A 22,789-nucleotide genomic window follows, 5' to 3' on the forward strand; every position below is an offset into this window, starting at 1 on the left:
TGAGTGCTTGTTTCTGTATCTATCTCGTCCACACAGTGAGCCCTCCCCTACCCCTCATTCATCCGGACACGCATCATTTTTACCTCTATTTTGTTCCTCTATTTTGATTTTACCCAAATCTACCTCTATTTTGTTCCTGAACCTTTCTGTTGGTGTTTTCCCCTCTCTTTCTTATTGCTCCTTTTATTCTGTTGTGCCCTGTGTTGTCGCTCTTCCATGAGCATTCACTTGGGATACAGCAACAAAAAAAAATTGCAAACTGAAAACAAAAATTTTATATTTTCAGACACGAGTTGCAAAATGGTGAAAAAGGAAGAAAACAAATGCTCGTGTGGTCACATGGTCAAGGTAGATCAACATACGCCTTTGCAAAAAGGGTGGGGGGCACACAACCTCCAGGACAGATAACTGGGCACCATACCCATTGCACACTCACATTTAAAATAAACAAATAAATAAATCTACCTCAAGGCAAGATTATAAACTCCAATTTCAAAGAGCAGGGTATACTTACTGTTCCAATTCACATTTTTGGCAGACAAACTAAGCAATCAAATTTGAGAATAAGAAATGGCCTTAAAAACAAGTTAGATGAAAAGAAGTAAAAAGCATGCATCATTTTTGTTTGAGCAATGCTGGTGGGATTGACCGTTTATGCTCACCAAGTTAAAAATAACTTATTAAGGTACCCAGTCAGGACTGGGTAACCTATTGTTTTTTCTTCTGTTTATTTCTTATTTTCCTTCCGCCGGCAATTTTCGGGTTCTTTCGCTTTAAAAATAATTTTGTCAGGAACGGTAAGTCCGATCGACACGAAATTTTCACCATAGTATGCATCTTTTTTGATAGCAAACTTAAGTGGTAATTGTGACGTCATAGGTCACGTGGTACGGGCGCCATCTTGAAAAAAAAACGATAAACTTTGCACCTCTATCTCTGAAACCGTGCAATGGAAATTTTTTTCGCTTCATACATTTTAATGAACTTCGCATCGGGAAGACGGGTTATTTTGTGACGTCATCTGTGAAGCGGAAAACTGGTGAAAATTCGTCAAGTATAACGCTGCATAGGAAAAATCTGAAATTTTAGCCTCATCTACACAATTCATTGTAGAAAAAATATATTATGACGGCAGAGGTGACTTGGTTCGGCAGCCATCTTGTTTTGAATTTTTTTTTTAATCTTCTCCAGAACTGCTGGACAGATTGAGGCAAAACTTTACACACACATTCCCCATGACGTCCTTTTTCAAGTTTGTTAATTTCTTATTGATAGGTCACATAGTTTAGTGGCCATCTTGAATTTATACCTAAAACCTTCAAACTTTTTCTCCAGAACGGCTGGTCAGATCAAGGGGAAACTTCACATATGTATTGTTCACGAGTAGTGAATATGTTTGTTATTTTCTAATTGATCGGTCACATGGGTTTAGCAACCATGTTGGATTCAAGAAAAATATTAAATAATGTTTTCTCTGGAACCACATAACCTATCGGAGCGAAACTTGGCAACTATGAGCTGCCCCCATGCCTGCATATGCGGTAAAAATTATGACGTCACAAGTCACATGGTTTGTAGGCCATCTTGGATAGAAAGACGCACCTTATCCGATTAATACGAAACTCCACCCACTTGTTCCACTGCACGCTTGGAAGCAGAATATAAGTTTATGATGTCATAGGTCACATAGTGCGTCAGCCATCTTTGATTGAAAATTAATAAATTTTAAAAATCTTCTCCCTCAGAACGGCTAGACAGAGAGGCAAAAATTCACACACTTTCCCCAAGATATCCTTTCACAAGTTTGTTAATTTCTAATTGATAGGTCACATGGTTTGGTGGCCATATTGAATTAACGCAAAAACCTTCAAACATATTCTTCTACAAAATGGCTCAACAGATCACACGGAAACTTGACAAAAGTATTGCTCAAGGGTAGTGAATACAAGTTTGTTCATGAATAATTGATAGCTCACATGGTTTGGCAGCCATGTTGGATTCAAGAACAATATTAAATATTGTTTTCTCTGGAACTACTTATGCTATCGATGCAAAACTTTGTGACTGTCATTTAAGTCTCATGTTGTATCAAAGGCGGACGTCTGGCTACCCGGTCATCACTGCCAGCAGTTATAAAGTGGCAGTTCTAGTTATTATTATTATTATTATTATTCCCCTCTCTTTATAAGGGGCGAGGTCAAATAGTACCAATTTTCCGCCCTGCCTTAACTACGATACTCCTCCACTTCCCTCTGTCCTTAGCCAATCATCTCCACTCTCCAACCAAACCAACCTCATTCACATCCATCCCTCAAACAATCTACTTATTTTCCTCCTACCTTGCTCCCTCAACCGATACACTCATTTGGCCGTTCTCAGTTCCCCCATCTACACCACATTTGCAGCCAACTTCAGCCAGATTTTTACCAATCTCCCTATCAGGCTTATTTGCACACCAATCTCCTCCCTCAGTTCACCTATTATCCTCCTATTCACCATCCTACTGACCCATTTGTTCTCACAGACCCACAACGTCTGTTGTCTCTCCATCAGTTCCACATTCTTCAGACTGTAAAGGTAGATTGGCATTACACAAGACATCAGAACTTTCCTCTTCAATTTCCTTGATATTTGTCTGCTGCCATTAATCCCTTCACCCTCATCGATGCATATACAACCACCTGTACCTCCTCCGCACCTCTTCCTCCAACTAACAGTCCCTGGTCACGTTCCCAACCCAGATACTCAAATGTATTTCCCCATATGATCTTCTTCCATTCTAATCTGGTAATATATTTTCTCTGCTGCCAGACCCATATCACCTCAGTTTTCTGCACACTCATCTTCAGTTCCTGCTTCACGAATGCCTTCTTCCACTCCCCAGTACCTTTTGCATCTCCTGCTTACTCTCTGCAGCAACGACCAGATTTCCACATACAACATCCTCTGGAGATTATCTTTAACTTTTACCCTCCTGTGATAAACAGGAGTGGGTTGAGAGAGCTGCCTTGCCTCAAACTGATGTTCACACTGAACTCCAACATACTGGGACCAACCAAAACTCTTCCCTTTGTTCCCTTGGACATCCCTTCCATCAACCTAACTTCTGCTTCTGGCACTCCCAATCATATCAGCATCCCCATCATGTCATGTCTCGGGACATTTTCATCGGCAATCTCCAGGTCCACAAATCCCAATGTATTTTAGCTTGCACCTCCAACCTCTTCTCCACAATCTCTCTCAGTATAAACGTCCCATCCATCGCACCCCCCCTCTATAATTTCTGAAACCTTGTTGCTCTTCACCGATCTCTGTCTCCCCACTCTTCCTTATCCTCCCATGTAGAATGCTCTCCATTTTCTTCATGAGATGACTTAAGAGCGTAATGCCTTTGCACTTCCCCGGATCTTGAACATTGCCCGAAATCTTCCACAATCGACAATTATCCTCGTCCTCGTAGCCTCCGGAATCAAACCCTCTATTACATACATTCAACTTCATCCATCCGACTCTGACATCTCCCAATGCAATTAGCATCTCTGTACGCACCTCATCAATGCACCTGGTGCTCTTTCCTCATTCATCCTCTTTAATGCTGCCTACACCTCCTTCTCCATTATCTCCATCAATTCAACTTCCATCTCTACATAACATGGAAGCTACGATTCACTGTTGATTCCTCCCCATTTAAACAGATCCTTGAAATAGCCTTCCCATACCTTCAATACTGCACCCCATCTCAGTCACTTGTCTTTCACGACAATACTTCATCACCTGGTTGTCCCCTTCTGGCCTTATTCTTTTTTTATCCTCTTCACCAACCACCTTCACTACTTCCTCCACGCAACATGGCTGTATTTTTTTTATCCCGAGACAACACACCCTTTCTTAATGTCCTTCCACACAAAACATCTGCAATTACCAAAACGCCTCTGTACTCCTTCCACTCCTCCAAATCTTTGCTTCTTTGCTATGTTCCTCATAATTATCCCTCATCTCTCCTTGTACTCTGTGGTAACATTATCCCTGCACTTCCACCACATCTTCCGTCAACCTACTCTGAACTTCCCTCCTTTTCTTCATGCGTTCCAGAAACATCACAGGCTTGTGCCGAGTGCTGACATGCTGTCCCGCAAACGCCTTACAGTCCTTGATCCTCCACAACTGTTGCTTCCGCACGACCCACAAACTCCGTCGATGCTGTCCATTCCTACAAGTAATTTTGTGACTGTCCCATTTCTGAAAGAATGAACCTGCAATGGCCATTCCATTTCTCACCACCAGCTCTTGGCCCTCTCGATACAAAGTTACCCATTCAAATTTACCAATACATTCCTCTTTAACTGGTTCCGCTACTCCCACGTGCTCAAAGTCCTCCACAATGCACAGCATTACCTTCAGCTAACCATTCTATCATCCTCTGATGTGAATCCCTGAAGGCCTAGTCACAACTTGACGTTTTAGCCAGCTTATGCCGATTTTTGGATAATTTGTGTAAAACACTGCCATACGTCGTAGTATGCTGGCTTTAAACGTTGTACTTTGCGGTTGTCCTCAAATTTTCCATGCTTGAAATTTTAAGACTTATGCCAGCTTATGACTCACACGTTCCGCATAACGCTGGCCATAAGTTGTAGGCATGTTACGCGATCGTTGACACACGTTACTTGCAAGGTACTCATAAGTCGAAACACGTCAAGGTAATGGTTAGCGTCAGTGTTCCAGACTCCCTGGTTTTTTATTTATTTATTTATTTTTTCTTCGGTATGATGGTGATGTTGACACTTCAATTTCTAGTGCGGTTATAATATAGTCATGCGCCGCTTAAGGACGTTCCGGGCAACGACGGATCGCATATACGACGGATCTGCCAGCTCTGAAAAAAAAAATGTAACTGAAAAATTCCTACCGCCGAGTGATGTAGCCTCATATAAAAACAGCACATACAATTATGTACACTGTACAGAACATAATACCTCATAGTGATAATAAACGACAGTGTGGCCCTGTTTTAATGCAATCGTTGAGGTCCATAAAATGTCATCGCGAAAAAAACAGGATCGTGCTAAATCGGGATTCAAGGAAATCGGCTTTCAAACTGAACCAGTTTCCACGTTTACCTTCTGGCAAGTAAATTACCTTTGAATTGAAGAATTCCGCGAATAAATCGTTCTTCGTCGACATTAAAACACAAATTTATTTTTAGTGAAGCTTTTTATGTTGTTAAAACAATCGCACTGTTCCGAAAATAGATATCACAATTGACAGGTGCTCGTTTCTTCATTTGTAAATTATAACTTCGATGCAATGATTATGTATTTATAAAATCCAAACGCTAATTATTCACCTTTCTACAATCGATGCGAGAGGAGATTGTAAGCTGCTGCTAACAACACCGATGGCAGTCATGAACAGCACAAAGGTAAATGTAACGTGTCTTCCGTCTCTCTTAGATGTGTGTTACAATTGCCGACAGTATTCAGTACAGTAGCATGCTGTACAGGTTTGTATCCGAGGAGCAATAGGCTACACCATATAGCCTTGGTGTGTATGTTTGTGTAAGTACAATGTTCGAAAACGAAAACGAAAAAAAAAATGATGTTCGCACAACGACAACGTCGCTTAACGATGCGTTTCTCAGAACGTAACCCCGTTGTTAAGTGGCGCATGACTGTAATATAATTAATAGGCTGCCGCTCAACGATTTAAATCATAACCGCACGAGAAATCGAAGTGTCAACATCACCGTCATACCGAAGGAAAAAAAAAAAAAAAAAAACAACAAAAAAAAAAAAACAGGGAGTCTGGAACACCGACGCCAACCATTACCTTGATGTGTTTTGACTGATGAGTACCTTACAAGTAACTTTTGTCGACGTGTGCCAACGTTCGCATATCGTGCGTACTGCGTACAACTTATTCCCATCGCATGCGGAATGTGTGAGGCATACGGCAAGTATGTCGTAAAATGTTTAACACGTTTAAAATTACAAGACGTACTCCACTTAATACGACGTACGATAGCGTTCTTTAGCGTTCTATTCACGTATACCAAATTTACCCATACCGTATTCGACGTGCGCCAGCGTTTTAGACGCATTTTTCAGAGGTCGGCATACGCTGGCAAGATCGCCAAGGTGTGACTGCGATGTTGACACTTCCATTTATCTGGCGGTTATGATTTAAATCATTGTGCGGCAGCCTTTTAAGAGGCGACGTCCCGTCATCGTCGGCGATACGTGCAGCGCGCTATGCATAAGTTAGACTATCGTTGGGCATAGGTTGTGAAGGCCGACAACAGGCTAAGCATTCGTTGGTATAAGTTATCTATAAGACAACGAAACGTTCTGTGTCCGTTACTAATATGTTATGCATACGACCAACTTGTTATGAATACGTCCGAATCTTTAAAAAAAACATCAAAAGTTCTACGTAAGCCAGCGTTTTACATACATTTTGATACGTTGCCATTGCTGGCTAAAACGTCAAGGTGTGACTGGGCCTTAACACGTGCTTCTCTGCCTCAGTCCTTCACGTTTATGGCTCGTATATAGACATAATAAGTACCATTTTCCCATTTATTACAAACCACAACAAAACTATTTGACCCTCCCATCTTTCCACTCTGATCACCTCCTTGCTGATCTCTTCTGAAACTATTATTCCCATACCATTACTCCTTCCATTCCCTTTTGCATGCAACAGCTTGTAGCCTCCTCCTACCTACCTCTTCACCCTGTCTATTTTCCATCTCATCTCCTGCACATACTAAACATATAACCTCATGGTTGCTCTGTATTGTCTCCACTACCTTGACCTTCCATCCCCTGCATTGATAACACATTCAAACGACATAGCCAGACCTAGTTTCTGAACCACTGAGTGTCTGGCAGAGCTAGTGCAATCTTGATCAATTTGGGATGGTCTGGTCAATCAGGATTGCTGCCCAAGCAGACCTGCTGGACATAATCACCATAGCCTGCTGAGACCATTCTGCACCTGCACACACCTCTCTCCACTTTCTCTCCCATCCCACGATTGCATTTTCTCCACCCACGCGACTCCTCTCCGCAATCCTTCTTCACGTTCAATCCTTCAACCCTACTTTCACTACCCTCACTCCTCCCTACCCCACTCCCTTCTCTAGCAAACAAAATGGCTTGCTACTTATCAGGGCCTCCATAATTTTGACAAACATTATTTGATTAGGAGAAAAAAAGAAAAGCATTAGATACAGAAAATGAAATAATAAATAACAAAAGGTACCTGTCTGATTTTTCCATTCCACAAATGCAACCTTTTTGTTTGGCAGCAAAATAGTCATGATCAAAATCATTTCCAGAAGATATCAGAACTTCACCAGATTTACAACCAGTATCACCATCAGACTCCTGAAAAAGTACAGGACAAACCATAAAAACATTTTTTTTTTCAAGCCATTAATTTACCCACTTCAGAAAAAAAAAAAAAAAATCACATTCAATTTTATACACAGTTCAATAAAACAAATGCTCGACCTTGGTAGTTCAGCATACAATGCAAATAAAGTTGAAAAGGAAGACGACGACATCAAGATACAATATATTGAAACAAAGTGAAACTTTCATACCTCTTTAGTGGGAGACGTGATCAAGTTGATTTCTCGCACGTCTCCTGGACCTTGTTCTCCAAAATCCGTAGAATCAGAAACGTCCACTCCAGCACATGGATCATCAACAAGAAGAGGTTGTACAACCATCGACTCTTCAACGGGTTCCCACTTCACTACGTCGACTAACCTAACAGAAGCCATGGTGCATTTGGGGGGTTCATTCCTGCCGCTCAAAAAGTCTGCCTTCTGGCAAACAACCTTTGGTAAATGAAGACTCTGAACTTTTTTATTTCTTAGACGTCTCTGCAACTCCTTCAGTGAAATTTCATCCTCATTACCGCTGCTGCCTGAGAGCTGAGTCATGCATTTTGGTTTACTTGGCAAGCTTTTCTTCGATTCATCTTCCTTTTCACTTTCAGAAACGCTTTCATCATCATCATCATCATCATCACTCTCATGATCACCCTCAAGTTCACCCTCATCACCACCACCACTACTACCATCATCAGAGGATTCACGATCACTATCAGAATCCCTCTCTCTTTCCGCTGGAGAGAGACTGCCTGAACTGTTTGGCGAACAAGCAGTCACTCGCTCCATTGAACCAGGAGAATCACCACCAGAATCCCCTGGCGACAGCGGTTTACGCAAACGTATGTGCGTTGACAAGAATGCTTGCAACTGTGGGGTACGCTTGGTAGCCCGGCCACTTCGTCGAGGCGCAGCTTGCATTCTACTTTGTGTAGCAGAACTCTCGCGTGCCTTCGACAACCCATCATCTTGTTTGTCACTTTGTGCTTCAACCTCATGCGATGCATCACGCTTGGCAAGCGTGCTGCGCCGAAAGCCCCATGTTTTACGTGGAGTGGTGCGTGTGTTCCTGGCACTATCGCCATTTTTCTTGTCCTCCTCTTCCTCACTCTGCGTAGTCCCTTCTGATGAGCATGAAAGACATATCCATCATTGAAATGCCAGTGCTGGCAACTTAAGGTTCACCTGGAATAAAATAAATTATTTAAATAAAAAAAAAACAATAGGCCAATTTTACCTTCTATCGCAACTTCATTGTCAGTAGATGAGGAGCAATCAGCAATTTTGGAGTTTGAATCTTGTTGGCAGAATGACTTCAACACATCCTCATCTGCACTTCCAACTTTGCCCTGATTCTGACCATGCTCATTTATGTCACAAACGGTGTTTGAAGAGCAGGCATCAGCCATCGCATTTTCAATGTCAACTTTGCAACTTCCATCCTCTTCTCGATTGATGGAAAAGTCAGTCATTTCACCTTCAACAATTTCAGAATACTCCTTGTGACAGGATGAGAAAGAAACCGCAAGAAAATAAAACAACTGCAAAAAACATGTAGCTAGTTGCAAGCGTTTAACAAAATGAGAAAAATAAACAAAGGAAGAAAACAAAAAAGGGGGCCGTTATAATGCCGAACAGATATGATGATAAAGCTTCAAACCCCCTCCCTCCCCCCCAACTTCTTGAAATAATAATGTCTGGTAAAGGAGCTTGCATAGTTTCTTTGAATACAAAGTGGAAGAGCAAGGCTCCAGATTGTCATTTTTACAGAGCTTCTTTTTATACACTTTCATATTATTCTTACCCTTTCCGATTTGTGAAGCGTTTTGAGATTTTGCAAAATAATAAAGAGCACCATGCAAGAAATATAATTCATTGATTGCATGAAGGGTCACAGATACACAGTGAAGCCATGAGAACCAAACACAAACAAGTATGTGAATGAACAAATGTAAAAAAAGGGGGGGGTGGATGACACACACACACACACACACACACACACACACACACACACACACACACACACACACACACACACACACACACACACACACACACACACACACACACACACACATACACACACACATACACACACTTTTTGGTAAGAGGGGTTGGTATGGGGAGAGTAAACGGGTGTAGAAAATATCAAGGGTAGTGATGGACAATGACCGAGATGTTGGTGTACTGCAGTCATGAAGAGTAAAAGAGAAGAATGGGAATGTAGTGACACAGAGGCAAATCTACAAGCAAGAAGACATTTTAACAAAGGCATGGAGGTGACAAGCAAGCGTGGATACAAGGGGAGGGTGACTGGAAGGGCACGTACATCCTTGGAAGGGGAAGTTAGAACTCCATGGGCTGAAAAAATGGAGGGGAGGAGGGTTGAGAAGATGATCAGAGAGGAGTTAGAAAGCAGTAGGTCTTGTGTTTCTGTCTATTTGTTTGAGATATCATTAATGATGTTGCTTTGGATTCCACAGCATCCAGGAGAGAGAGAGGTGTGGAGAGGGTGGGGGGTGGGCAGCATTATCCACCATTATCGAGGGGAGAGCAGGATTTCATTGAATGACAGAGGCTTTGTAGGTCGTGAGAAGTTCTGGTACGATGGACAATACCGGAAGAGGATACCCAATCTACAGATAGTTTTTGAGTCCAGCATTGATCAATACATTGGGTCCAGTCTATCAAGAAGAGACGACAAATGGTGAGGCCCTTTAGTTCAAGGGATAGAACATCTGAGACAAACTTCAAATCCCAAATAAGACCATGACAAGGAAGTAGATAGATACACTGTGTGAATGTGTGTTTGTGTGCTAGTTACAGTCATCATGTTAGGCTGGCCCAGTAGTGTGGTGCTAATCCCAAAGAACTGGTCAAGGCAGTTGCTATGGCAGCCTGATGCGGTCACGCCAGGCCGGATCATGAGTCCATGAACCACAATATCATGCAGAGTGGGACACCAGAGGCAGTATATACACCTCGCTGATTTGGTGGAGTGTGCCTAATCTCAATTAATAACAGAGTGGAGTCGCACGGTGCACAGCACACTGTGTTATGGGTGCTAACCATCCGCATCCAATTTGTACTTTAATGGACGTGCACAATTAAAACCTCGATGAGGATCACCCAGATTCACCTGGAGATCAAGTAGTTTTGAAGTGTAATTGAAAGAAAAGCAGCAGGAACACAAAATTACACAATCAACCAATTATCCCTTAATCCCAACTGAAGGGGAAACTTTATTACCTAATCATGAAAGGACCCTTTCATTCCACAGGAGATGGACAGGATGGAAATACCACAAGCTGCCTCCGGTAGGACGCAGCATAACCCCAAGTGGAGACATGAGCAGAAAAAGATGTCGTGGCCATGGGCAGATGCTGGAAGAAGATAAGAGTGGGTGTGGCTTGCTGTATGGGGCGTGACTGCAGACTGCAGCAGCAAAGGGCAATTTCAGGGGGAAACTCGAGGAAGGTCACGCACAGTTTCCGTAGGGAAGTTCTCAAAACAATCTGACCCCGCCCCCCCCCCGGCTCTTCCCCGCGATCATGGCGCTCCGCTGGCTGCTACGGCACGGATTTCTGCAACTGCGGGGCCACGGGCACCTCACATCGCTGGGCCCCAGCACATACTTCAACCTCCTCCAGGGCCTGCTCTAACTCTCCTCTTAATCTCTATGTCCCTGGCACTAAATTCTTAACAATGGTGCTCCTGTTCTCCATTTTGTTTCTCCCTCTTCCGCTCTGGCGCGATATATTTTCTCATCTTATTCCTAATCTCCCTCCTATATTTTTCTCTATGTTCCTTCTAATCTCACCTGTCCCCTCATTTTCTGCTCATTTGGCTACTCTCGCTGTGGCCCACACTGTGGCCCGAATCCCCTTCCGACCATTGTGGCTAGACCAACCGCCATGTCCCGCTGCATAGTCCGCACTTCCTCCAATGATTCTGGAACCCTGTCGTGGCTCACTTCCAATTTTTATGAGTGAGCATGGCTATTAATTAATTATCGGTCAGCATCCCACTGGTGGTTCACGAAAGGGGGCACTAGGCTGATTTGGGGAGAAGATGACCGGGCAGGTGGGAACTCCAACTCCAACTCATCCTCCACTGGGCTCACGGTGGCATCACTCCAGAACATTCATCCTTCCATCCACCCACCCCCACCAACCCCTGTCATGTTTCCTTGACCATTCATTCCAATTTACAATCAACTTTGCACCAAATTTGGCATTCTCTCAATTTCACTTTAAGGCACAATTCCTTGTACTTCAGGTCCAAATCCCACTCCTCGACACCAGTGTTGAAGTCATCAGGTTCATCCGGCTGCCTGTCTCAGATCCTGGCGAACCATGTAAAAGCGGTGATGGCGGCTGGCCAATTTAGTCAGCCCAGCCAGAATATGCATCTCTCCACCACGATACCATTCTGAATGGGACTACCGAACCAGTAGACTTGCTGTGCTTGTCGGTGCCATATATACGTCTGTTCTCGAATAACATCCGAGCGGAGTCATTAAGCGAAGGTGGCCTTGTTCTAGGCACTAAATTGCCCAAATCCAATTTGTTCTTTAACTGACGTGTATAACTGCAATAGTAGTGATCAGAACCACCCGAATTCACTTGGAGACCAAGTGGTTTTTAAGTGCAATTGAAAGAACATGGGGCAGGAATCCAAAAAAACAGAAAAAAAAATTTAAATCGACAAACAGTTATCCTTTATCCATTACCAAATACGTGCCCACGAGTCAAAAAATGAACAGGAACCTTAATTACCGAATCACTTAAGGCCCCTTTCATTTCACAGGAGATAGACAAGACGGAAATACTGCAAGCTATGTCCGGTAGGACGCAACCCCAAGTGGCGACACAAGCAGGCAAGGAACAGTTTGTGGCTGTGGGCAGGAGCTGGGAAGAAGAGGAGAGTGGTCGTGGCTTACTGTGTGGGGCGTAGGTGCAGACTGCAGCAGCAAAGGGCTGGTTCAGGGTGAAACCCAGAGGCAGCTCATAGTCAGGCAGCAGTTGTCACCAACTTCAAGAATTTTGCCAACTTTGATTTTTCACTTTTATTTGTTCAAGGACATCACAATAAATCACTTTCAACTTGTCTTCTAATTTTCAGTTAAGTATTTCACCATGTGAGGGAGCTTTTTCAAAATGGCTGCCAAAATCATAAAAAAGCTGTTAAAATCGTAATTTTCACCAATAATTCCAGCAATTTAGAATGATATTTTCTTATGTTTTGGCCAAATTATCTTCAAGTAAGTTTAACAGTAAGCTTAAGTATCAAAAACATTGTAGTTAACAACTCAAAGAGGGCGCATTTCTCCAAGATGGTGGCCAAAATCATTTAAAAATTCCCATAAAATGTATCATTCATGATAAGGATTACCGTTTTGGTTCAAATTCAACTGAAAATGTTCACCTTTATGCAGTGTCCCTAATGTTTTCACAAGTTAAAGATGATTTCCTTCAATACTTGACATATTAAGGTTTTAGTGATTTGGATACACCTTAACTCAATCAATTATTGTGTACTCATAGACAATACTGTTGCAGGCCTAGAGATGAAATGTGTGGTGGTCTGAGAAAACCCATCGGAAGTCACAATGGACAAGTTTCTTGTTTAAAACGGTCACGCAACCTAACAATTTATTGTTTTTTTCCGCCCATCGTTACCATGTACGCTTATTCAAGAGTATGGAACAAGCAGGTCCATACTCTTTTGGAATAAGCGTGCATGGTAAAAATGGGAAGTAAACATAAATTGATATGTGTTTGTACCGTTTGTTCAAACGAGGAACTTGTCCAGCGCGACTTCTGACGGGGTTTCCCAGACCGCCATACGTTATTGTTATGCTTTTTGGACAAGTATCCTGACATCAATTTTGTTTAGTTACCAATACTTGTGAAGTATAATGAACATTTTCCATGCAATACCATTTGAAGTCCAAATTATATCTTGTAAGTTCATCAGCCCTGTATTGTCTATGGCAGATTAATATTATAGGGCCTGTCAAATATGAACTGGTCTAAAAATGCTCCTCCTCTTCTATTTCTGCAATATAGTCCTCTGAATTTTCACACCCATCACCACATCCGCAAGCATCGGTGCACACCAGTGTATTCTTTCGGCATCCACATCTGTTTGTCATGCAGGAACTGCTACAGGAACGGCTTCGAAGCTCCAAAAGAGCTTTTGGTGCATGTGGATTTTCACTTAATACTGGTATCAAATTACCATCCTGAAGTTGCCAAGAATAGTTGGTTGGTTGCGGAATGTGGCTTGCAGGATCACTTCAAAACCCATGGCTTGCAGGATGACTTCCAAACCAACGCCATGAAAACACCCGTTCTGCGTGAGGTTTTAATGTTCCGAGGGTGGGAGGGAGTTGCCGGCCCTCCTTTCCATTCTGTGCAAACAGGGACCACCGTAACTCTCACAATGTCTACACTTCCAGATGGCTTGTACAAAATACATACGTAGCGTTCCATCTGCTTGAAAACCTACTCTGGCACTTCAGTACTTCTTCCAAAAGCAGTAAATGCATCTAATATGGGGCCATCACGACTCATAAATGCCTTGAAATGACTTGTGACTCCCTTTCCAGCAAATGTGCCCGTGTTGTCTGTCCCTTTGAAGGCATACCATCCCACCAAGGCATCTGCTCTCTCTATTCCAAGTTTATTGTAGCTTTCCCAGATTGGTATCCTTTCTCCTTTTTTCCTAAGTAAGCAGGTCATTGGAGGAAGCAATGGATAGGTACCTGTGAGTAAAACAAGGACATCTGTATCTATGGAAAATACATCTAATTTGGCATTCTTGTCTTTGTGCATGACATCGATAGCATTTAACAAGACCAACTGGTCACCTTCCTCCAGGTTGTGATGCCCTGCAGTCATTTCTGACATTGACACTGTCTGACAAGTTGCCATTGGATTTCATCAGTGTGTGATGAATCACCAAAACCATCTTTTGGCTTCCTTTGTAATGATCTAGCAATTTATCCGCAAGATATTGGGTGAGTTCAGCTTTAGTGTCAATGTGTGCCAGAAATGACCACATTCTTGATCTCTGTAGAATCATTAACATGGTAATGAATGCATGTGTTCTTTTTGGTCCTCTTGTCTCGTGTTGTTTCTTTAAGAGATCCAGCTAGATACTGGTCAAAGACTACTCGAATTTCCTTTTATGGTTTACTCATGCCGTCAATGATCAACAAATGTGGCTGCAAAATGAGCAGCGGTAAACCTCTCATCTGTCTTCGTCACCATGTTGACAATGCACATTGTGTCTGCTATCAGAATTGGTGTTGCTGTGTCGCCATTTGCATCTTCTTCTGAAGGCTGATTTAAATCTTCTGGTAGAGGCAGATTCATGACAGATTGCACTACCTGGGATTTACCAGAGAGCATTATCATACTACCATCTGGCTGAAAGTTGGATGGTAGAGTACTGTCAAATTCATATTCTCCTATTGCATCTTTCACTTGGAACTCAGGTCGACTTTTGGTGACAACCAGTAGTCTAGAAAGCAAGTTTCTCTCCTGTTTGATGGACATCAACTGGCCCTTAACCTTTGCCTTTACTACAGGTCCAACATCCCTGAAGTAGGCAATGTTGTTCTTCTTCTGCGGATCCCAAAATCCAACTGTCTTTTCAACCATTCTACTCAAAACAAACTTCTCTATTGACTCTCTTCCAAGTTGATCACGATTTTCAATGTTCTGACGTACTTCACTAGGGGTTACAGCGAATGTCACCAGGTTAAACATGTCACCCTCCTCAAATGGGTTTCCTTGCTTGCTGATGACCTGCACAAGCTTTGCAGCATTTTGCACCAACTTAGTACCTTTATCGCCTGTTAATTCATGACGGAGGGATGATGCGTCTCTGCTTTCTACTCCAGCGTAGTCTTTAAACTCTCTCCTGTGATTTTATGAACATTTAAACTCCTCTCCTGTGAACATTTTCTGTGATTTTGGCAGCCATTTTGAAAAAGCACCCCCAGATGGTGAAATATGACACTGAAAATTGGAAGACAAGTTGAAAGTGACTCAGTATGATGTCCTTGAACAAATAAAAGTGAAAAATCAAAGTTGGCAAATTTATTGAAGTACTGATCAGATAGTGACAACTGCTGCCTGACTATCACTCGCAGGTTCCTCAGCAAAGTTCCCGAGCATCGCCGAACCCCTTGTACCCTGCCTCTAGTTTCTGCCCCAAACCAATTTAGTGACCTACTTAGCCCCTCCCCCTTCCCACTCAGCCGCTATTGGACTGAGACCCAGTTCACGGGTGGGGGCATCCCCTCCTCGAGCATTGACCCAGATGGTGCTGGTCCTGCAGGTCAGATCGGGATAGTGAGGGCAGCTTTTCCCACCGAAAATTGCGCCAATGGGCTGTCAGAGCATTTTAAAGTGGATAAAAGACAGATTCCAAAGGTAAGGACAATAAAGGTGGTTTTAAGGGATGTCAGTATTACACACAAACATTGGGGGTGGGTCAATGACAGCATTCTGAACACAAGACGACGCATATCTTATATTACAATTAAATTACCTCACGCTTATGCCAATACATGCAATATGGGAGATAACTACCCTGTACTATATAAATTTAGCCCCTACAAGTCATTCTCACAACAATCTAGACATAATGGAGCAAATGTATGTGATTATGTATGCATGTATGTATGTATGTATATCCACTCTTAACAAATTGGTTGGACAGCTAACCTGATGTCACCCACAAATATAACCTGAAATACTTAACCTGAAGTACTGCAAATGCAAATACTGCAAATGGAGGGATGCAAAGTCTCGATGTAAATGTGCATCATGTCACGTCACCTCCAGATGGGGGAGGGTATTACAAATCTCCACCATTTACAGCATTGTATTTCTGTCCCCACATTTTCCAGTGTAGTGAGGTATTTTGAATTATAAGCAGTCGGTATGTTTTTGCTTCATGCACATAACTTCATGGGGTTATTTTATTTTAATTTTTTTGCATACACAGTACAGAGCTGTCAGTCGCCGATACACCACCCAAATAAAGGTATGCTTCAAAAGAACGTGTTGTGTGCTTGGAACAAGATCACCCGTATGGCAAGTACTCTGCTGCTATATATAAAAGAGAGGATGACTTCTACATCCCCAAAATTCAAGGCTCGGGGAGGCAAGAAAGCTTGACCACGAATCACCTATATGACGGATAAACTGAATAGATAGCAGTAGACTAGAGTGAGCTCCTCAGAATGTCCATGGCATGCTCGTTGCCAGACAAACAGCATGGAAATCCATGGAAGCTCAACTCCAGGATGAAGATGACAGCTGCATAACCTGGAAGAACTAGTAGCATGAGAAAAAAAAAACATCTTGACCAGTCATGTTCATAAGCAGAATTAGGCAAAACAATGACACACAATTCCAACATGTTCTCCAAGATGGAATATTTAAATTATACACACATCTGCTATTTTAATTTGCGATAATCACCAAATATTGCCTTGCGGTCTCTGATAAAATACCCAGGTTGTGTCGAAATGTCCCTCTACTGTGCCGTGGCTGATCACAGCGCCATTAATCTTTTCTCCGATATTAATCACTCCCTTTCTTCTCGACAGCACACAATTGTTGCAATCCTTCCGACGAAAAGCCAAATCTGCAGAACTTGATGTCTCATCTCCAACCAACATGACCACTTTTGTTTACTTCCTTCCTGTCTGCCTGTTCTCCTTGACCACCACTGCCTTTCCACTCTGCTCCCAAACGTTTACCTGACTGCACCCAACTTACACCTCATCTCTTCCTTCTTGCCCCTCTTAACCAGTGTTCGATTGCTCAAACATTGCTCTGATGCTCCACAAACTCCTTTCTACATTCGTCCAGACTCCGCTACTTCCTATAATACGGCATTTTCTTCAGTGAAGTGCTTCAGTGCTTCAAAAAAGCAGGACTTTCATCACACTTACCTCACAAAATATTTAGCTTCACCAACAACTCTTCCATGTCACGCGGCACACATTAAATACCCCTCACATTGCAAGTAATCTCCATGCTTACCTCGTTCCACGACTACACAGAGTTCTCACTCACCTCACGACTCATCTTAACTCACTTGCTTACCTCTACCGATACAGCTTTGACAAATAAGCGACCCCAAACCCAAACCACCCTAGATTGCTACCTCCACTCCCATAAATTATGTGGATGAACTGTCATATTTTATCATTATTGTGTCTGTATAAACTCAGAGGATATGTTTTCACCTCTTTTTGTCTGTTTGTCTGTCTGTGTACAGGATATCTCAAAAAGTTGCGGACTTATCCAGATGAAATTTTGTGGACAGGTTGGATGTGTAACAAGGAAAAATTGATTCGATTTTGGTGAAGATCTGAATTCACATCTAAGAACTTTTTAAGTGATTCTTCACCATTTAGCGATTGGGTGAAAACGATAAAGAGCACGATATCTGAAAAAGTTGTGGACAGATTGGGACGAAACTTTGTGGATGAGTTGGTTTGGTGACGAGAAAAAGCTGATTAAATTTTAGTTCGGGTCTGAATGTGATAGGAAATCCTGAAGAGTTGGGAAGTGCATTCAAGACTACCATCCTTGATGTTGCCATCCCATCCCTCGGTGTACCGCAGTTAAGAGTGGAGGGTGGTGAGCTCTTGACAGAGGAGTCCGAGGTGAGAGCCGACTGGGCCGGTTACTTTGAACGGCTGTACCAGGGTGACCCACTAGCTGTTGAGTTGGACGTCAGGGGTGTACTCCCTATTGCTAAAGCAAAAATCAACTGTGAACCACCTTCGTTTGTGGAAACAGGCTGTGATGAACCAATTGAAAGGGGGTGAAGCTCCTGGGATCTGTGGCATTCATGCTGAACTTCTCAACACTGGTGGAAATGTACTCGTGTCATTGCATGCAGTCCTCTGCTATGTCTGGAACACAGGCATCATCCCAAATGACTGGAAGAGGGGCCTTGTTGTCCCCATCTGGTAAGGGAAGGGTTATCGCCAGCACTGCGACAACAACCAAGGGGTGACGCTGCTCTCAGTGCCGGGCAAGGTCTTTACCCGGATAATTCTTGATAGGGTTCGCCACACCATCTGCTTGAGCACCAGCACACAGAGCAGTCTGGCTTTAAACCAAACAGGTAAACTATTGACCGTATCCTTGCTCTTCGGGTCCTCAGCGAAAGCAGACGAGAGTTTCGGCAGGGGCTGCTCACAGCTGATGTTGTTCTCTGCAAAGTGTTAGATTCAGTTAATAGGGATGCCCTCTGGAGGATTCTCAGTCTTCGTGGGGTGCCACCAAAACTGATCGATCCGATTTCTGAACTACACTCTGGTACTGAGAGTGCTGAGAGGTGTGGTGGTTCCATCCCAGACTTCTTTCCAGTTGTTACTGGAGTTCGTCAGGGGTGTACACTGACCCCGACGCTTTTCAGCATTTTCATGGAATGGATTCTGGGGAGGAAGTCAGAGAGATCAAGCTGCGGTGCATCATTTGGGAATGACAAGATCTCTGAATCATCTGCAAAATAAAATTCAGTCATCTCTGTGGTGACGTTGGATATCCTTATGGGGGCCCTTAAGGTGCTGAATGAGGAGTTGGAGCCGCTCGGATTAAGGGTTTCCTGGGTCAAAACTAAGATCCAGGCTTTCAATGGCATTGTGGATGCTGCTATCTTGTCTGTACTCATTTCTGGTGAGGATGTCAAGGTCACTTGGACTCTGACCAGGGATCTGAGATGGAGACTCAAGTCCTTCAGTATCAGGTCTCTTCGGAGAATCCTTGGCCATCGCTGGTCAGACTTTGTGTCCAACGAGCAGTTGCTGAGAGAGACTCGGATGAGATTTGTTGCCTGTGCAGTCGGTGAGCATCAGCGAGGGCTGCATGGACATGTGGCTCGTTTTCCTGACGCTGATCCTGCCCACCAGATCCTCTGAGTGAGGAAGCCTCGTGAGTAGAGGAGGCCTGCGGGCCAAACCACATGCCTTGTGGCATGCCCAAATGTAGGTTGATCAAAATCTCAAAAGAGATGGGGATGGGCCAGGTATCTACCTGGTGGATGGCCAGACGGAAGCCCCTGGAGTACTGGTGGAAAGTGGACACAGCTGCTCCGAGGCATGCTCCCATACCTGACTTGACCCGAGTCAGATCCCGACATTCGCGGTTCTGCTATTCGTGGACCTCACAAATTCACAGTTCATAAAATGTGACCTGCTTCTACATTTTTGGCCCAGTGCTTCATCTATTCGCAGTGTTTCGCGGGTGTATTTGTGGATTTTCATGGGATTTTGAATTCGCGACATTTTACAGGAATGTATCCCTCGCAAATGTTGGGACCGACTGTATATGTATATAGGCTTCACAAAGTAGTTTTTTTTTTCCACATCTGAAGAACAATATGCATGCCACAACATTATAAAATGAAAGACTCCACATGCCAACACTATATTTTTAAGATGTTGGAGGAATGAACCAATTTCTCAAACACAAACCATTGGGGGTGTGTAATCGCAAGGATACACCGTTTTTCCATCACAGACGTGGTTTTCATTATCCATATGTTGATAGCGTTTCAGGTCATGTTGACAATCAATAAAGAAACTAGAAGGGCAATTGGCTGAGTGCATACCTCTGCCACACAATGCCTGACCCACGAGAACCTTTCAAGCCAGTTACATTTTTGAAATATCATGCTAAACAGTACTCTATTGTTTTTGGCCCTTTCTCTCAAAGGTGAAGAATCACTTTAAAAGCTAGAAAAGCACTCAGTAGAGCGCATACCTCCACCCCGTAATGCCTGATCCACGAGAACATATTTGGTCCAATACATTTTTGAGATATCGTGCAAGATATCATTTTTGAGCCCTATCTCTCAATGGTGAAGAATCACTTTTAAAATTGTAGCAGTCGGACCCGGATTTGGATCTTCACCAAAATCTAACCAGTTCGCTCTTGTCACACACCCAACCTGTCCACAAAATTTCATCCAGATCCGTCCACAACTTTTTGAGATATCCTGCACACAAACAAGCAGACAGAAAGGGGTGAAAACATAACCACCTCCATCTTTGGTGGTCGAGGTAATAAAAATAAATCCCTCGGAGAACCCCTTCCACCTACATCTCCAACACAAAGATCAAGTTCCATGCCAATATCAAAGACGAACACTGAATTGGGGAAACTGCCTCAGACAAGAGAGATAAAGCAAATGTCACAAAAGTGGATTTCACAACATCTGCTTCAAAAGATTAAAGTGGTCATGGTATGATGAGAATAGAGGAAAGACAACTATCCACCCACAATCCCACATGCACATGGATGATTTGCACAAGTAGGATGGGAGGTGGAAGGAGTATGTAGAGTTTTAGCATCATGCCACCATCAACAAGTAAATTTAATAAATTCATTTATTCAATAAATTTCCATACGAGTACATAATTTGTAACTATGTGTTTACTGATGGAAAGTGATTAAATGCTTACTTGAGAGAACATTGGATGATCATTTTATTTAACTCCACCACCGGAGGCGGACAGAGCTTTATTTTCTCTGTCTGTCTGTGAGCAGGATATCTCAAAAAGTTAGACAGATTCTGACGAAACTTTGTGAACAGGTTAGGTTGTGTGTGTGATAAAGACAAATAGATTAGATTTTGGTAAAGATTCGTATCTGGATCCAGGTACAAAATTATTTTTCAGTGATTCTTCACCATTTTCGCCTCCCACTGATAGGCCAGATCTGCATTGAGAGATCGGGCCAAAAACAATATTCAGGTGACCCTCATATAATGCCATGTTATATGGGAAATATTTAACATGTAAAATGGGGGTTATGTTCCAAACGGGGATGATTTCAAAGTTTTAAGGTTGAATACCATTACCTACATAAAAACCTCAAAAAGAACAGTAAACAATGTGTAAATAAAACATTAAAATGAATTACTTTTAAATCAGTGTTCCCATGATTGGGGTTGGATTCAGTACATATTGCTTGTGGCAGGCTTATTCAGGTGTAGCAAGCTGTCCAGTTGAGGTTGAAGGCTCAGAAGATGAAATGGAAACCAATTCATTTGAGATATTTTTGAAGAACCTCATGATGGAGACTTTCATTTTCTGTTCATTGACCTTGCAACATATCAGGACATTCTCCATCTCCTTGAAACTTATCAGGCAGTCAAGATCATGTTCATCAACCAATTTGAAAACTTTAGCCATGACTTTAGTCATGAGGGTTTTAACAGGCAAAACCTCCTCAGGACTTTATTCTGATTCCTCTCTGATGCGTTCCTCCTCCAGAGTCAGAAGATCTTCATTGCCAGCACGAACAACTCGCACAGGGTGGTGGAGCACGAACGAAGGGTCCACTGTGAGTGAATGATTCGCTCAGAATGACATAGCACGGTCGTTGAATTAAATCTGCACTGTAGCGAAAACGCGTCATCAGAACACGCGTTTTTCGAGGGTCACCTGTATAGTGTAATATTTCAAAAAATTGTGGACGAATGACAAAACTTGGTGGACGAGTTGAAGAGGTGACAAGATCAAGACAATTAGATTTTGACCATTCATCCTTGTCACACAATTAGTATGTGACAAGGATGAATGGTCCAAGTGCAGATCTGGCCTACGAGTGTGATATAAAACATAAACTGTTCAGTTGAGCGGAGATATGCGCTCTCCTGAATGCCATTCGAGTACAAAATATTTGCATCTCTTGGCAGAGAAAAATTGGGAATGAAACTCGCATACAATCAACAGATATCACTGATGACATGTGCCAATTTAATTTGTTCAGTTGAAGATGCAAGATTGTGTGATTCACCCATTAAAAATATATATATAAAAAATGCATATAGCCCACCCAGATAGAATGACAATGGTTCCTCACACACAAAAACAAAACTCAAAATAGGCAACACGTGAAGTCTGGGCCTTTTTGTTCCGTACATTTGTTCCTTGGCGTGTCGGAGTTCAATCGTACTATGCAAGGATTTCCTGCCAATGGGAAGCGGTGGAACTGAAGTAGCAAGCGAAACACAACAGATCCACAGTCCAAAAAAATAAAAATAAAATAAATAAATTTGCTGACAATTTCTCCAGAGGTAAAGAACATTTCTGCAAATATTTAACGATGTTGTTGGTGAGTAAATGGTCCAAATCACCAAAATGTAAAACCAGCAATATTACGGCAGATTGTTTGGTTTTTGTGAATCATCAAGTCCCACTGGCATTTTTACAGCGCGTGCGCTGGTATACAATTGCACCGAGTTTGAAATGTCCCCGGTGTCTACCATGTCTCCGGTGTCCCCCACTTCCCCCCACGCTCCTCAAGTGACAGCCAATGACGGCTGTCCGGTAGATGG

At 42.8% G+C, this 22,789-nt stretch overlaps 1 protein-coding gene across 4 annotated transcripts in view; it reads right to left on the reverse strand.

The window, feature by feature from the left end:
* The window catches only part of LOC147017223 (uncharacterized), a 284,769-nt gene that overhangs the window by 252,412 nt on the left and 9,568 nt on the right, over window positions 1-22,789 (reverse strand). For 3 of the 4 annotated variants that reach the window (XM_085846675.1, XM_085846676.1, XM_085846673.1), the window contains exons 2-4: window positions 8,640-8,901; window positions 7,610-8,526; window positions 7,267-7,391 (exon numbers count right to left, since the gene is read on the reverse strand). The exons of the other annotated variant lie outside the window; for it this stretch is intronic. In XM_085846675.1, coding sequence (XP_085702801.1) covers window positions 7,267-7,391; window positions 7,610-8,526; window positions 8,640-8,874 — 1,277 coding nt within the window. In that variant the 5' untranslated portion in view covers window positions 8,875-8,901. The remainder of the gene's footprint in view (window positions 1-7,266; window positions 7,392-7,609; window positions 8,527-8,639; window positions 8,902-22,789) is intronic. 4 annotated transcript variants of the gene reach the window in all.

Source organism: Eptatretus burgeri, chromosome 11 (assembly GCF_056783735.1).
Source record: "Eptatretus burgeri isolate ZD-2024b chromosome 11, Ebu_testis_v1, whole genome shotgun sequence".
NCBI lineage: Eukaryota > Metazoa > Chordata > Myxini > Myxiniformes > Myxinidae > Eptatretus > Eptatretus burgeri.